Source organism: Pseudochaenichthys georgianus, chromosome 23, assembly GCF_902827115.2.
Source record: "Pseudochaenichthys georgianus chromosome 23, fPseGeo1.2, whole genome shotgun sequence".
NCBI classification, from domain to species: Eukaryota; Metazoa; Chordata; class Actinopteri; order Perciformes; family Channichthyidae; genus Pseudochaenichthys; species Pseudochaenichthys georgianus.
Window position 1 is genome coordinate 22685618 of NC_047525.1, and position 15490 is coordinate 22701107.

Below are 15490 nucleotides of genomic sequence, written 5' to 3' on the forward strand. Positions count from 1 at the left end.
TCTGCTTTTTTCTCTCTATTTTAATCCACATCGGACCAATATTAACAAATTCAATAGAACCATGATGCATCGACGAAGCGATTTAGACCATAAACTCATTAAGAAAATATTCCTTGATGTTATAATTTGAGTGAGACGTAGGGTACATTTCTCATAGACTTCGAGACAATCTGACTTTTCTTGCAACCAGTGAAGTGTCCCCCTGCTGGCTTTAAAAAGTAATGCATGTTTACAGCACTTGCACATCGGGTAAGGCTCGTTCGGCAAAGCTGACAACATTACATTCAAGAACAGATAAAGAAATTGGAAAGAGAGAGATCTATGCGACATGTCTATTTGTCAGTTTGACTCATTCGATCAACTTCTCACTTGAAGGGTGTTTGAAGGGTGATGAGCTGTTTAGATACTTGTGTAGATTCTTGAGGCTTAGCAATTGGCTCGTTTCAACCATAGTCTGTATTTATAGACAGGAACATTTCGCACCAGTTTATCCCAAGACACTGCAGGTGTGTATGTTCCAAAATAACCGTAAAAAAAAGACTTCTCCTTTCCACCTGCTCGCTGTATATATATATACCTCCCTCTGCTCTCAAGTTCCTCATCGTATAGCAACATTAACCCTGATAGACATGAATCATTTATTTCCTCATAAAGTCTTGAAGCACGCTCACCTGGAAGGAGCTCGCAGGATCTTCAGCAGGAAGGCAGGGCTCAGCTCGGCCTCGTGGATCCTGCCGCTGCCCAGGTCCAACACCACTCCCACTGGACTCTTCTCTGAGTGCAACACTGTGACGTCAGCTGACTCAGACTGCAAACCCAGGTCCACATCAAGACCTGAAGGTCGTCCAGACGGGGAGAGACAGAGAAAACAAATCAAATTAAATTAGGTTTCTCCCATGTTCCCCTTTAAAACTGTGGGTTTTTCTCCGGAAGTGTTTCCTTGTACGATGTGAGGGTCTCTAAGGACAGAGGGTGTCGTTTTCTCATACCGATATCTGCCACAACTGTGCTGTTGTATTTGCTGTAAAGTGTCTTTAATGTAGGGTCTTTTTTATTATCTGTACAGCACTTTGGCTCGACCAAAAGCGTTTAAAAATGTGCTATATAAATAAAACTTGATTTGATTTGAAAATGAAAGCTGTGTGTTTGTACAGGATCCATGTTCAACCCTACGGTCGTTCTTGGGTCAAATATGATCGACTGACTTCTTTCATCAGTCATAAATAATGTGTTTTACATTTGATTGCCTCAAGGCCTTATGATATCCTCCACGGTAGGCATGGAACATATTTCGTTGCTGATGTATATATAATAACTTTTTCTTATTGTATTATATGTATATTTTCTACTTTATTTCTAATTTGTATTGTACAATGCCATCAATAAAGTAATATCTTATCTATACAGTAAGCACTTTCATTTACATTTTGAGTGGTTTAGTTAACTTTGTAACACCTATGATGTTCCCGGTTAAAAATGACCACCATAGGAAATGTATGGGTAACCCTACAGTACATGATGTTCATCCATCAGACAATCAAATACATTTTCAGTGTCTATTCTTTGTTTATGTACTCCAGTTATTCATGCTAACCAGTAGAATGAGACATTGTTTACAGCTTAAACGGGTGTTAAATTAAAAGCGGTGATGATTAATGGTTGTTGTGTTAATGTAAGAGCAGTTGAAACGAACACGACGGAAGGTTAAGAAATCTAATCAGGGAAAAAGGGGCTGTAGTGTGGACGAGAAAGGAAGTAAACAAACTGCTAATTGAACAAAGACCTTGTCTCACCAGAGAGAAAGAGGGAGTGACAACCATCTCCTGCTGCCTGGTGTTGATGCAGTGGAGGAAATGGTCCTGCAGGTACACCAGGATGTGGTAACCTACGAGAAAACAACAGCCTCACTTATACACCTGTTATATTAGTATTCTGTTTGCAACACCAGACCGAGGACACATGCGCTCATTTGTAGGTATTCATGTAAACCTCTCACCACACTTGAGCTGAATTGGATTCTGAGGCATGTGTGTGTGACTGTTTTTACATTTCTGTGTGTGCAATGACCTATAGGAATGAAGAGCGGATGGAGATGTGTGGCTTTCTGCTCGCTGCCCAGAGACACTCTGAACGTCTTGCTGCAGTCTGCAGGAGGAGAAGAAAAATCCAATTTCTCAGCATATGCTCAAGATAAAAAACAGAAGCGTAGGAATAGAGACAGCAAAAATAAATGAGTTTATTTAAAAACAAAATGTAAACAGAGAGAATGCACACCGTTGTGGACTAAAAGCACAGTGTAGATCACTTCCTGTCTGGCTTTGAGATGTTGGCTGTAGCACACACACATGCTTCCTAAAGACAAAACCATAGGGACAGAAAGCTTAGGGATCACACAGTGGGGCAACATCAGTGAAAACATGCATGACGTTCAATAAGAAATTAAATTTAGGTGTTAGGCAGTCGGATTTCGTATTTGGTTTTGAAATCAAAGCCTCCAATCTCATGAATAAATTAATCAAATGGTAATTCAAGGTTTGAATTCTAATATGAAAAGATGCAATCATTTGGAAAAGTCTTGTTCCAAAACACTGAACATTACTTTTTGTTGAGGGTGACATAAACTAATACAATGTAAATTGTTGGTGCCTTTGATGGCAATCACATAGGACTATTTTAAAGAGCGGCCCTGTTGTGCATTTGGGGTGTTCCCTTTCCGTTAGTGTGTGACATAGGTTTTTGTGAATGGTCTGCAAAGGCTAATGGGGAGTGTTCGAGTGTTTCTCCCACCTCGAAACCCCTCCATTGGACTCCTTTGTTTACTTCTGTGACACATTATAAACCATACTGTACACAGGATTCAACTTGCCTTTTTTAGTGATCATTATTACATTACATTATATGTCACTTTTATCCAAAGCGACTTCAGTACTGTAATTCAGTACTATGGGCAATCCCCAAAGGAGTTGACGCAGTGGGACTCGAACTTCCCATCTCCTGATTCAAAGTGCAGCGCACTATCCACTGAGCTACAGCCTCCCCATGATCAGAACAATCATTTTGAAACCAAATTCTTCCAACAATCTTTGGATTATTTAATATTCACTGGAATTGTTCATTACAAAATCAGCCTTGATTTTCTAATCTGATTTGTTGTGCATATAATTCGATTGTTATTATTATAACTTCTGTTAAAACTTACTTTCTTGTTTTCAGAAATAGAAATGCAAAACACAAACATATTTAGGATTAGTCATGAACTGTAACCACAAGTTAGTTTATTTACATCTCTAGAGGGTGGGGGAACAAATCTGTGACTGAAATATTATTCATGAAACAATGTTTGTGTGTTACCTATTATGTTTGTGAACACTTCATTTCAGCCTCAGGGGCTCCTGCTCTGGGCTATTCTGGTGATAGTGGTCGAACCCCAGATTTACAAAGCTGTTGGACACACACAGAAAAATTATTTATTTGAGTAAATTATATAAATAAAGAAATACATTAAATATTTTCAGCATGAGCAACTTGTACAGTAGAGGAAGTGTGAGGAAAATCCTTTTATCTCCTTTGATTACAATACCATATCAAGAAATTGAGAATATAGAATAAAATAACTGCTGAAAAATATATTTAATATACTAAGCTAGCAGTGGTTGCCTTACTTGACTGTGCGGAAAAGATTAGCAGGAGACTCTAATGGGAATTCCAACTGTGGGAGAAGATTTTTAAAAGCACATTAAAAACAAAACATTTTGAATATGATTCGAGCAAAAAGACTGGTTATCTATTAAAGTGTAAGACATCAAGATGATTCACCATAGTTTCGCAGTTATGGTTGGGGTAAAACTGCACACATCGCATGAGAAACTTGTCCTGTGAAAGACACATGATAGGGAGTTATTAAACGTACCTAGTCTGCCTAAACTGGTCATTTTAGATGATGTTATAAAATGCAATGTCCTCACAAGTACAGTAGTACATGCCTGAGGGTGTGTCACACTATGCGTGAGATAGTAGACTCGTTGTGTGTGTCCGTCCCACTGGAGCCAGCAGAAGTCCTCCACGATCCTCTCTGCTGTTTTTAACAAACGCTCCGGATTTGCCATCACCTGGTTCACACAAACACAAATACATTCAGCTTTGTGGGCACAATGGATTCTTAATGCAAATAACCCCACAAGGGCACGAGGCGTTAGGGGTGGGCGATATGACGATATATATCGTCGTGACGATATTAGGTCTCCACGATATGCTTTTTCAGAGATATCGTATCTATCGTGATAAAAAAAAAAAAAAAAAACGTTTCCCTTCAGTTATGCTAAAGTATTTTATTGCACTTCAAGTCTAAAGTTTACATTTTAATTGTTTTGCACTGACTTTTCCTCATTGATGTTTTATGTTTTACTTAGTTATGTTTTACCCTCCTTTTCATGTTTATTGATGTTCACTGCTAGTGCTACCTCAGAAAGTTCATGTTTATACTGAGAAACTGCCTTGAAGCCATATCAAAATGTTGAATTGTTCATTCAGGGATTCATTTCAGAAATAAAACCAGCTTGAAATGCTATGTTGGTCTGTTACGCCTTTTTGTTTTAGTTTCTGTCACCTTGTAGGTGCTTGTACTGTTAAGTAACTTGAAAAATAACCATAATAACCGACATGAAAAAAATATCGTGATATATATCGTCTATCGTGATACTGCTTGAAAAATATCGTGATAATATATTTTTCAATATTGCCCACCCCTACGTGGCGTTATGGCTGGATAATGAGGTAGAACCATATATTCAAGGCACTGGGTTTAGTAAACAAATCACAACCTATTTACTTATTATTTACTGGATATTTGTGGAATTCAGAGCTTTAAAAAACAGCACAGAACCCTCCGGCAAGACAAATTCTCTATGCAATGCATAGCTTTGCTGAAGGGCCACCTTTGGGACTTCTTTATAAGTAAGGATCTGGATAAAGTACAAACAGAAAAGTGGTGAATTTAGATTCTAACTCACCACTCTGTAACCCTCCTGTTTCGTCAGCATAACATGGTAGAGATCGACATCTGAAACACACAGAAGGATATACATAAATACAACTGTATTCAATTATATGTGTCCCCGAGAAGGCGTTTTTTTTTCCCCTCAAAATGTAAGAAAAAGACAGATTATGTCTCTAAATGTGATGATGTGTTTCGTTAGAGATTAGTGAAATATCGCCCACACAGACACACTCACATCCGTCCTCAGTCAGCAGCAGCAGGTGGCTCTCCAGCACTGATCTCCTGTCAGTTTCAGCGTGCAGGAACTGGAGGCAGAAAACACGAGTCAGCATCTCGCGGTTTACAACAGCTACCAGATGGAGGAGTTTATTTGATGATTTCCATATTTTAATGCAGGCCTTAAACATTCTTGGCATTTATTTAAATTAGCGGTTTGGCAACTGGACGAGAAACACACGGTAAGGAACACGGGCAGCCAACAGCGGCTTAATAAAGTAAATAATACACAGAGAACTAAGAAAGAGAGATATGTAAAGCATGATTAAGTGAGTAAGAGAGGAAATGGAAATTACAATCACAAACAGTAACAAGAATATGGCACAGATGCACAATAACTGCAACATCAGCTCCTGACACACACACACACACACACACACACACACACACACACACACACACACACACACACACACACACACACACACACACACACACACACACACACACACACACACACACACACACACACACACACACACACACACACACACACACACACACACACACACACACACACACACACACACACACACAGTACCTGCACTTTGACCCTGCAGTCTACCGCCTTGAGGACTTTAGTGTTGTTGATGGGATGGATCTCGATCAGGAGCGTTAGACACTTGGATACTAAAAGACACAACATGAGAAATGATTTGAATAAGGTAACGTGGAATTTAAAAAAAAGGCGTTATGATGAAGAGATCTCGGTGTTACTTGGTTTGAGGCGCTCCTCTCCTCTGGTGTTTTGTGCCAAGCTGACAGCTGGGAGGGCAAACAAAGCACAGGCAAGGGTCATGAGACTTCATTTGCATATATATATATATTCTACACTAAATCAGCATCTCTTCAACTATGATCTGGCACCATTAATCATTAATATGCTAACAAACTTCCCATTCTTCTTTTGGGTTGCAAAATAATAATGTTATAGAGATACTTAACTGCTCCCTAGACGCTTAGATAATTTATTATTTAGACCCGAGTTTGGTCGCTCACTTAATTGCCTAATTAAGGGTCAGAGTTTCGCCTCATTTGCTGCTAACTATTTAATCTGTAAGTAAGAGAGGCTCACCTAACAGGGTCTCCTCCTTGTTCAGGGAGCAGCTGCTGACACACACCTGCTTGTCAAATGTGTACAGGAGCTGTTGGAGAGAAAGCACAGCCTCATGGGAAAATGCCAACACACACAAGCACAACAATCAAAATCTGAAGGAGACACACACACACAGACAGTACCTTGTTCTGTTTGGTGTTGGAGTCAAATTTCCCAATCCTGGTAGTCCCTGTTGCTCCCTATCAAAAGAAGGAACCCTCTAGTTACATGTAGGTCATTAAAGAGGCACTTTTCCCTTTCCTTTTAGGGTGTTATATGTTTTCGTGCATGTCAAAATCCCAAAGTTTTCTATTAGCTAGCGCTCCAATACATTGTACGTGATAGGCTAAGTGGCGGGACATCTCTAAGCGCTTGACCAATCACAACAGAGCCGGCCAGCTAACCAATCAGAGCAGACTGGTCTCTGGTTTCAGACAGAGGGTGAAAAGAGGGGCTGCAGCACAGGCAGTATGAGAAAAATAAAGAGCTTTTTGAACATTAAAGCATGGAGACATGTCCCAGTAGAGACACTACATACAAATATGAACCTGAAAATGAGCAGAATAGGGCCCCTTTAAATCAATCAAACTACAGAGATGGATATTCCCAATCGAGACTGAGAAAACCTCTTTGTTGTGTAGACCGCCATGCTTGATCTCCTTATTACCTCGGCAGACCTTGCCGATTATCCAGACTAGACTTGCTTGACTTCAAACCAGCAACTCAACACTATTTCGGGGTTCAGAGGATTTTAAATAAAAGGAAGGAAACTGCTCTGAAACCCAAGGCGCAGCCAGGCATGCATGGAGCTGTGAACCTTTCACAGAAAAAAGAGATTACTTCCTCTTTGACTGCCCACTGTCTTTAACCTAGCAAACTCTTCGGCGAGCCTATCATTAGAAATGCATGTTGTGCAGAGAAGTACAGTTAAGCACACAGAACGTTACCCCAAGGCTTATGAAAATATGTCAAGCAGAAACATAGAGGAATCTGTATGTAAGAAAATATAATTTTATTTCATTTTGTGGTGTCCTGTTGGAGAAAATATGGGGGGGTTAATATTTAGCTCCCTGGGGCTTAAATGAGGGATGTGGACAGCTGGAACAGAATAGTTTTAAACTCTATGCATATGAATGTGTTCTAACATACTACAATATACTGAGTCAAAGAAGTGAGACCAATGCAGGCTGTAAACTAAACTGGAACAAGCACTAAAAAAAGAAATGCTAAGACTAATTACACTTGATTAATGAGTCAATTCCACAAGGAAACTATTCCATTTGCATTGCTGTCACTATTAATGTACCTTCCAGGAGTAAAGGATGCCTCCATCCCTCTCAATGTTTAGGATCCGGGTGTCCACTGCTCCAGAGTATTCTGCAGACACAGCATCATTATTATGAACCCATACGTCTCATCGTGTCTGAACAACAGCATGCAGACTGCTACTGCTCACACTGAACATATAGTGTTACGCCTGATGAGGATATAGTGTGTATAACAACGTATTAATATTATACATGTGTAAAGAGCTGAGGTGTGTGGGACAAATGTATTTTGAGGGAATCTATAAATGTGCCACCACTGGGACTGAATGAGTTTTGGTGCATTTCCTGCAGAACCACCACTGCCAAGCATCACTTTACCACTGTAATCACATCTTAGTCACGACTTTTTTCTTAGTCCTATACTGGTAGCCTACTGAGATTGGCTACAGTGAAAATAAATAATATAAATGATATATTGTATTGTCTTTGGATAGAAAGTCCAGAGAGCATGAAACCCCATATATATATTTTGTATCTTTTAATTCCTACTTGTATCCATAGTTAGGACGTTTAACAGGAAATAATAACTTTTGTTTTGGTGTCCTTACAACGTATTTACAGAGGAAGTATGAGGAGTAAATGGCTCCATCTACTGGAATATATTTACAAACTTTTAGCCACTCAATTGTTTCTATAAGCTCCATTTGCTCAAATGAATTGACTTTGTATGTGATATTACGCAATTTCATAGCAATGACACACATGAATCATGTAGATAAATACTCTCTAGGCTCTTTAATAACAGTGACAGGTTGAACTGACACTGTTCGCTAGCTATTAGTCAAAGCTATTCAGTTATTACAAAACTTTAAAGAGTACCGACGACACCTGAACGCCTCACCTTTCACTCTGCAGACCGACGCTTCTTTCCTCAGAATATCAGAAACAACATCTCTGTGCAGGTCAAACTTTTGCTTTAACTTCAGCATGTTTGCACCAATCCTCAGTTGAAAATCCCTACTTTATTTAAAACACTCCGGAATAAGTTTATTTCCTGAAGAGGCGGCTCCTGGCACCTGACAGCCGGTGTGCGTTCAGGCTCTGCATCATGTGACCATTTAACTACATGAACTTTGGATAGTTGTTGCTGAAACTGAAAGCAGTAGTGTCCATGAGTAGTGCACATACAGCTTCCTCCTGTCTTTAGAAATGTATTGACATGCGGAAATGGCACTTTATCCAGTAATAAGCTCCTCCCTTCCCATGAGCAGAGTCGCTGCCATAAACCGAGGAAAGCATCCGTCAAGCGGGTTGGAATCTCTCACCGTCCCGCTGAATGAGAGCACCATCCAGCCTCAGAATGGAGTCACAGGCAGGTGACACATATGATCAGTGGTAGAAACAGTACTTAGATGTTGTACTTAAGTAAAATAAGAACTTCTACAATGTTCAAATACTCAATTACAAGCAAAAATTATTATAATACTGATAAAGCGTTTATTAAAATAGCACTTTTCATACAACACATGCAGCTCAAAGTGCTTTACAAAATGGCGACACATCACAAGTTAAAAATAAACGACAAGAAATTCCCCTCGGATTATTTGTTAAGAACTTTAAAAGGTACATGCAGCAAAATATAACATTTTATCAGGTTAATAGACACAAGGAGGTAAAATGTATGATAATGAAAATAAAATAAATAATGGTTTCTCTCTGACAGATAAGACACAAGACAACTGAGTCGATGCAACAAAATAAAATATAAAACCCCATAAAACAAAGTGAACATATAGGTACAACAAAAATACAAATAAAAAGATTAAGACCTATAAAACAATATAAAGGTAGGTCAATAATAAAGACTAAAAGAACATTTAAAGTGGGGGGTTGTCGTTTAAAAATGTCCACTGAGTTGGCCTTAAAAGTCATGCATTTAAAGAGAATTACAACAATATCAGCATCAAAATATACTTTAAGGACAGACTAAAGTTTGTGTGATCGAATATGTAAACAACTCAATCCCTTTAGGAGTAAGCCATATATTACAAAATCAGCTTGACAGTAATAATCTTATGTTTTTATTTAAAGTTCCCTCTACTCTTTGTATGATAGGATTAATGATGAGCACATTTGAGGCAATTTAATGGGAAAACACGTTTTTGTCAATGAAATGATTCTTTATGACTTTATTTGGGGTCCTGTGTAGTTAGTGCACACAGTAACTGTTGTTAAACTTGCAAAAACACAGCCAAACACTAAATAAATCCCAGAAATCGGGTTCAAGATGCAAACAAATTGAACTCAAACATAGTAAGATATTTGAGGCCAACCATATCAGATGACACTTGTCTTGGCTGTCTTCCTTCCAAGCCATTTTTTATTTTGTTATGTTTTTTATTTTGATGCAACATTCATATATCAATCTTCTTTTCCCCTGTGTATTAAGCTTTTTATAGATAAAACACACACTCCTGCAGAGAAATTAATAATACAGAGTAATCATAAGTTAATTCTTGAATTGTTTGAAGTCTAAAATAACATCTGCTTGTCGGCTAACTAACTCAGATGTACATTTAAACTATAAAATGTATTTATAGTTATTAAATTGTATGCTGTTGAATTTTATAGCTGCATTAGTTTCCTTCCAGACAGCTCATTAAGACTATGCTCTCCAAAGAACAAATGGTAATGAGGGTGGCTTCCTCTAGCAACAGTTTTATTGCAGTAATGATCAAATACATTAAGGTGGAGAACTCATTTACAATATAGCCGAGTTAAAAACAAACAAAAATACAATAAGGAATCCTAGGTACTAAGGCACACAAATAAGAGACCCATAATGAATACATCAGTGTTGCTATGAAACATTTTTTAAAGGTATGGCATGAATTTATTAGAAATGCAATTTATTTTACTTTATAATTACTTGCCAAAGTACATTCAAATGAACCCTCATGTAATTTCTGATATTTTAACACATTTTGATGACCAACACTGCTCCCTTCTGATGAGTTTTAAAACTGCACATAAGAGCCCATGTCTGAGCACTTCTGATGGAAAATCACTACTTTAATTCTCATTGTTCTATACAAATAATAATGTCATTATGGAAATATGTCACATTTAATGCCATAACTTATTTACATTTCTTTCTTGTCATATATGATCCGTTTCTCAGTTTCTCCACCAAATCAAACAATTTGACAGTTGTCATAATAAATAATGCCTCAAAATAAATGTCAAGATTATTTTGTAAAGTAATAATTATATATCTTGTACTTACTGCTATAATATTTGTATTGTATATGTCATTGCTAGTTACAGTTGCTTAGTTGCCAATTTAAATAATTTCCCAATCACATAGTTCTTCTAAATATGTATACAAATATATAACATAATGGTGTGCATACATTATGATGTATACAATAAAGATAAAGAACATTGAAAAAAATGATCCCATTTGTCAATGTAAATATGAATTCAACTATCATAACAAGAAGGCCTTAGCCATTCCAAGTCATTACACTAGAGAATGCGATTCCTGAAGAAATTGCTAGTGGGAATGCTTTATGCTGAAAATCTGATGCTAAACTGCTATGCTGAAATGTAATGTGTAAGAAGAAAGTGAAGAATTTAGATTGAAATGATACATGAATACTGGGGGCTTGAATGTATGATGAGAGAAGAAAATAAAGTAAAAAGGCTTGGAAAAGCAGCAGAATATTTGAACTGCAAACTTCTGAACTAACTTGATGGCGAATGATCTGTCGCCATGGCAACCACATTTGATGACACCCCATAACACGCTTAGATACGTTGATGGCTGCATCGTTACCAAACCTGTGAAGTTTTGGGGCGTTTGGAGCAGTTTCACTGAAGTTATGAGAAAACCGTGTTTCATGGCGAGCATTGTGTTGCCATGGCAACGGCATTTGAAGAAATCTCAAAACTGTCCCGTAGATGTCTTCACGGCTGGACCGTTAACACACATGTGAAGTTTGAGCACTTTTTGAACATTTTCATAGGAGTTATAGCGACATCATGTTTTATGGCGAGGGATACGCATCCATGGAAACGGCATATGGTGAGATCTCAGATTTGGCGTAGAGCTGTTGAGGCATGGACCGGTGATATAAAAGTGAAGATTGGGGGACGTTTGGACCGTGTCGATTGGACTTACAGCGACATCCTGTTTCATGGCAAGTAGTCTGTCACCATGGCAACGGCATTTGATGACACCCCATAATACGCTTAGATGCATTGATGGCTGCATCGTTACCTCACCTGTGAAGTTCTGGGCTGTTTGGAGTATTTTCACTGAAGTTATGGCCGTGTCTCAATTCAGGGGTTGCATCCTTCGAAGGGTGCATTCGTAGACCGCTTACGTCACTTCCGCCGAAAGAAGGCTGTCCCAATTCAAAAGAAGACGAGACTCCTCTGAATGCGGCCCACGAATGCAGCCTACTTTTCCCCAATTTGAAGGATACATCTGATGTACACTCCGCGGCCTACCATATCCCAGGGTGCAATGCGCGCAGGGAAGAGGGAGTTTTTTTCAAATGAAATGACTTCCGGTCTCCCCAGCAGAGTGGATTTAAAAGCAGCAGCGAGCGGAGGAATCACTAATAAATGTGAGTATTGGGTTTTAACTTACTTTAAATTAACTGACGTCACCCACGTCAAACCCAAGGGGCATTAAAACTTACATTTTCGTTAAATAATACGGATACATATGTGACGCTAACTAGCTAGCTGGACGTACTGCACTGTTGTTTACACTTATTTTTTAATTAAATTCAGAAGTTTACTAAAGTCATACAGAGATCTTGGCTCTGTTATAGATAAGTTATACTTTATATTATATAAATAGACCAAAGTTAAAACATTTAGACCGATATAGCCTACAGTACGGTGGGATTTATAAAACGCTACCCTGACGTGTAGCTGCTGTTAGCTTTATTTATTTTTCTGACATGTTCCAATTTTGTAGGCTACTGTTTATTAAACTTTAGGACAACATTACAACCTTTTTATTCAGCTCATGCTACTTTGAGGTACGGCAAAAAAAAAGCCTATTTTCAATATTTCCACCAGATTTGATCATCTTTTATTTAGGTTAAAGTGTATTTAATTTATCCTGATCCCATAATAAGACAATCACAAATAGACAGCAGCCTTTAGCTTGATGTTAGTTTGTGCTGTCAAAGGGATGCACGTGTGACTGTCATTTCATCTCTTTAGTTTGAAAAAAAACCAGAACAGTACATCATTTTTATATGATCCTTTAGGGATTGTTTGTCTGAAATGCTGAGAGTAACATTTTGCAATAATACTTCTGCAACCCTGTGTCTAATATGATTAATTCACATTTTTATTTTTCTCTTGTTTCTCTCTGTAATTAGGAAAATTCTGGAGAAATGGATCTGCTGGAGAAGGACCCCTAATCTGAAAAGTGCACAGCAGATCATCAGGACAGAGCTCCATCCACCTGGACCCCCGAGATGCTGGAGAAGGACCCCTAACCCCAGCAGATCATCAGGACAGAGCTCCATCCACCTGGACCCCCGAGGTGCTGGAGAAGGACCCCTAACCCCAGCGGATCATCAGGACAGAGCTCCATCCACCTGGACCCCCGAGATGCTGGAGAAGGACCCCTAACCCCAGCAGATCATCAGGACAGAGCTCCATCCACCTGGACCCCCGAGGTGCTGGAGAAGGACCCCTAACCCCAGCGGATCATCAGGACAGAGCTCCATCCACCTGGACCCCCGAGGTGCTGGAGAAGGACCCCTAACCCCAGCGGATCATCAGGACAGAGCTCCATCCACCTGGACCCCCGAGGTGCTGGAGAAGGACCCCTAACCCCAGCGGATCATCAGGACAGAGCTCCATCCACCTGGACCCCCGAGGTGCTGGAGAAGGACCCCTAACCCCAGCGGATCATCAGGACAGAGCTCCATCCACCTGGACCCCCGTGGTGATGGAGAAAGCAAAGCGGCGATCAGGAGCATCCTCCACCCAGACCTCTGCTTACTGCCGTCCTACAGACTTGTGTCTTACTTTCAGAATTTGATTTTGTATGTGTCCTTTCTTTTAATAGATATCTAACGATTATAGCTTGAGTCTGTCTGATTCCCCAAACAGCTGCTTCTATATACTTGCTGCACATATAATACAAATAAACAACTCCATAAACACACTTCTGCTGATATTTGTGTTACTGCTGGTGATGTTAATAACATGATTGATTTCCTCTGTCTCAATGATGAAAGTTATAATAAGAGAAGACATGAAGCTGCAGAGAGAGGATGGATATATTCTTACCTCTACTTTGTGATAAGATGAAAATACAATATTAAATTGTAATTGTTAAACACATTGTTCATTTCATTTACTGAGGTTTTAAAGATTATTTACATGTGTACATAAGCAGTGGAATAATAGGGTATCTCTAGGTCATTAAACTGTCTTCAATTTAATTTTATTAATACAAGAAATAGGTCATAGAAAATGTTTAATTGTATGTTTCAGCAGAGCGGGGGGGGGGGGGGGGGGGCACGGTGCTGCTGGACCTGGAGGTGCTGACCTGGGGTCAGTGGGACATCATCTGGGCAGGTTTAGGGGAAGAAGGACAATATAAACTGTTATAATCACAGCTATTAAGATTAGAACACTACTATTGTTGACAATCAATCTATACAACATGCTTTTGTTCATTTAAAAAACATATTGTTTTATTAGTACAGAAAAATTAAGACTTATTTTAAATATGAAATAATATGATTAAATTACATCAGCTATATATAATTTACTTGTTAACTTACGAATGTAACATTACTGGGGGCTAAAGGAACAGCTTCATCTTATTTACCTGGCCATGGTCCTCTTTAATTCATCGCCGACGGTGATCTCCAAAAAATGTAAAAAGTAAAGTTTCTGGATCCTTTTCAGCTGAGTTAGCTTGTGACGTAAATACGAAGCGCTCCGTAGGCTAGACCGTCTCATTTTGTAGGCCGCTCGGTCCAGCCTACCCGGTCTACGTGGGCTGGGTCCTCCGTGGACCGCGTAGGCTGCGCACTCCGAAGGGTGCAGCCGCTGAATTGGGACACAGCCATGAGAAAACCGTGTTTCAAGGAGAGCATTGTGTTGCCATGGTAACGGCTTTTGAAGAAATCTCAAAACTGTCCCGTAGATGTCTTCACGGCTGGACTGTTGGCACACTGCTATCTGAAGTCTGCTGCTCTGAGCATGTCAGTTGGAGTGATGACATCATCGTGTTCCATTACACAGGTGTTTATATTTGAGCTAACGAGGTGTGCAGAGATCATAGGTTTCCATTGCTCTGAATGAGAGATAAACCTCTTACATGTGAACGTTTTGTGGAAGAACTGTAACAGACATCTGTGAAATTTCAAAACGTGAAGCATGTCAAGGAAGTTGAGTATCTGAAGTGTAATTTTTGTGTATTTTCGGGTTAATAATGTGGCCTTTTTGGCAGTTTAACTAAAGGTGTGCGGCTGCTGCCGTGAGGACATATCTGCCTGAAATTACAATGGGCTTTAATGGAGGAATGTTGAATGTTGTTGTCACTTCATGCCCTCAAGAGGCATTTTGTTTAATTATTTTTTAGTTATTTGTTATTTTTCAAGCTACGAGATGTTTTCCTACGTTTGTCATGATAAATGTCTCAGGAATGTAGGGTTTGGGAATTATGGCAGTTTAAAAAAAATATATGAATGCAAATTTCAAGATTTTCTACCCTGACATCACGCACTCTTTAACAAGGTCTGAACCAGGGACGTGCACAGGTACGGCCTAATGTTGCCAGGGCAACGGCCCATTTGGCCTTTT

At 39.2% G+C, this 15490-nt stretch overlaps 1 protein-coding gene across 1 annotated transcript in view; it reads right to left on the bottom strand.

The window, feature by feature from the left end:
• LOC117439121 (gamma-secretase-activating protein-like) overlaps positions 1–9003 on the bottom strand; it is a 47424-nt gene extending 38421 nt beyond the window's left edge. Inside the window, exons 1-11 of the mRNA XM_071201795.1 lie at positions 8538–9003; positions 7675–7745; positions 6512–6568; positions 6348–6417; positions 5990–6037; positions 5814–5902; positions 5232–5301; positions 5010–5059; positions 3984–4109; positions 3817–3873; positions 3663–3709 (exon numbers count right to left, since the gene is read on the bottom strand). Coding sequence (XP_071057896.1) covers positions 3663–3709; positions 3817–3873; positions 3984–4109; positions 5010–5059; positions 5232–5301; positions 5814–5902; positions 5990–6037; positions 6348–6417; positions 6512–6568; positions 7675–7745; positions 8538–8625 — 773 coding nt within the window. The 5' untranslated portion in view covers positions 8626–9003. The remainder of the gene's footprint in view (positions 1–3662; positions 3710–3816; positions 3874–3983; positions 4110–5009; positions 5060–5231; positions 5302–5813; positions 5903–5989; positions 6038–6347; positions 6418–6511; positions 6569–7674; positions 7746–8537) is intronic.
• Between the last annotated feature and the right edge of the window lie 6487 nt (positions 9004–15490).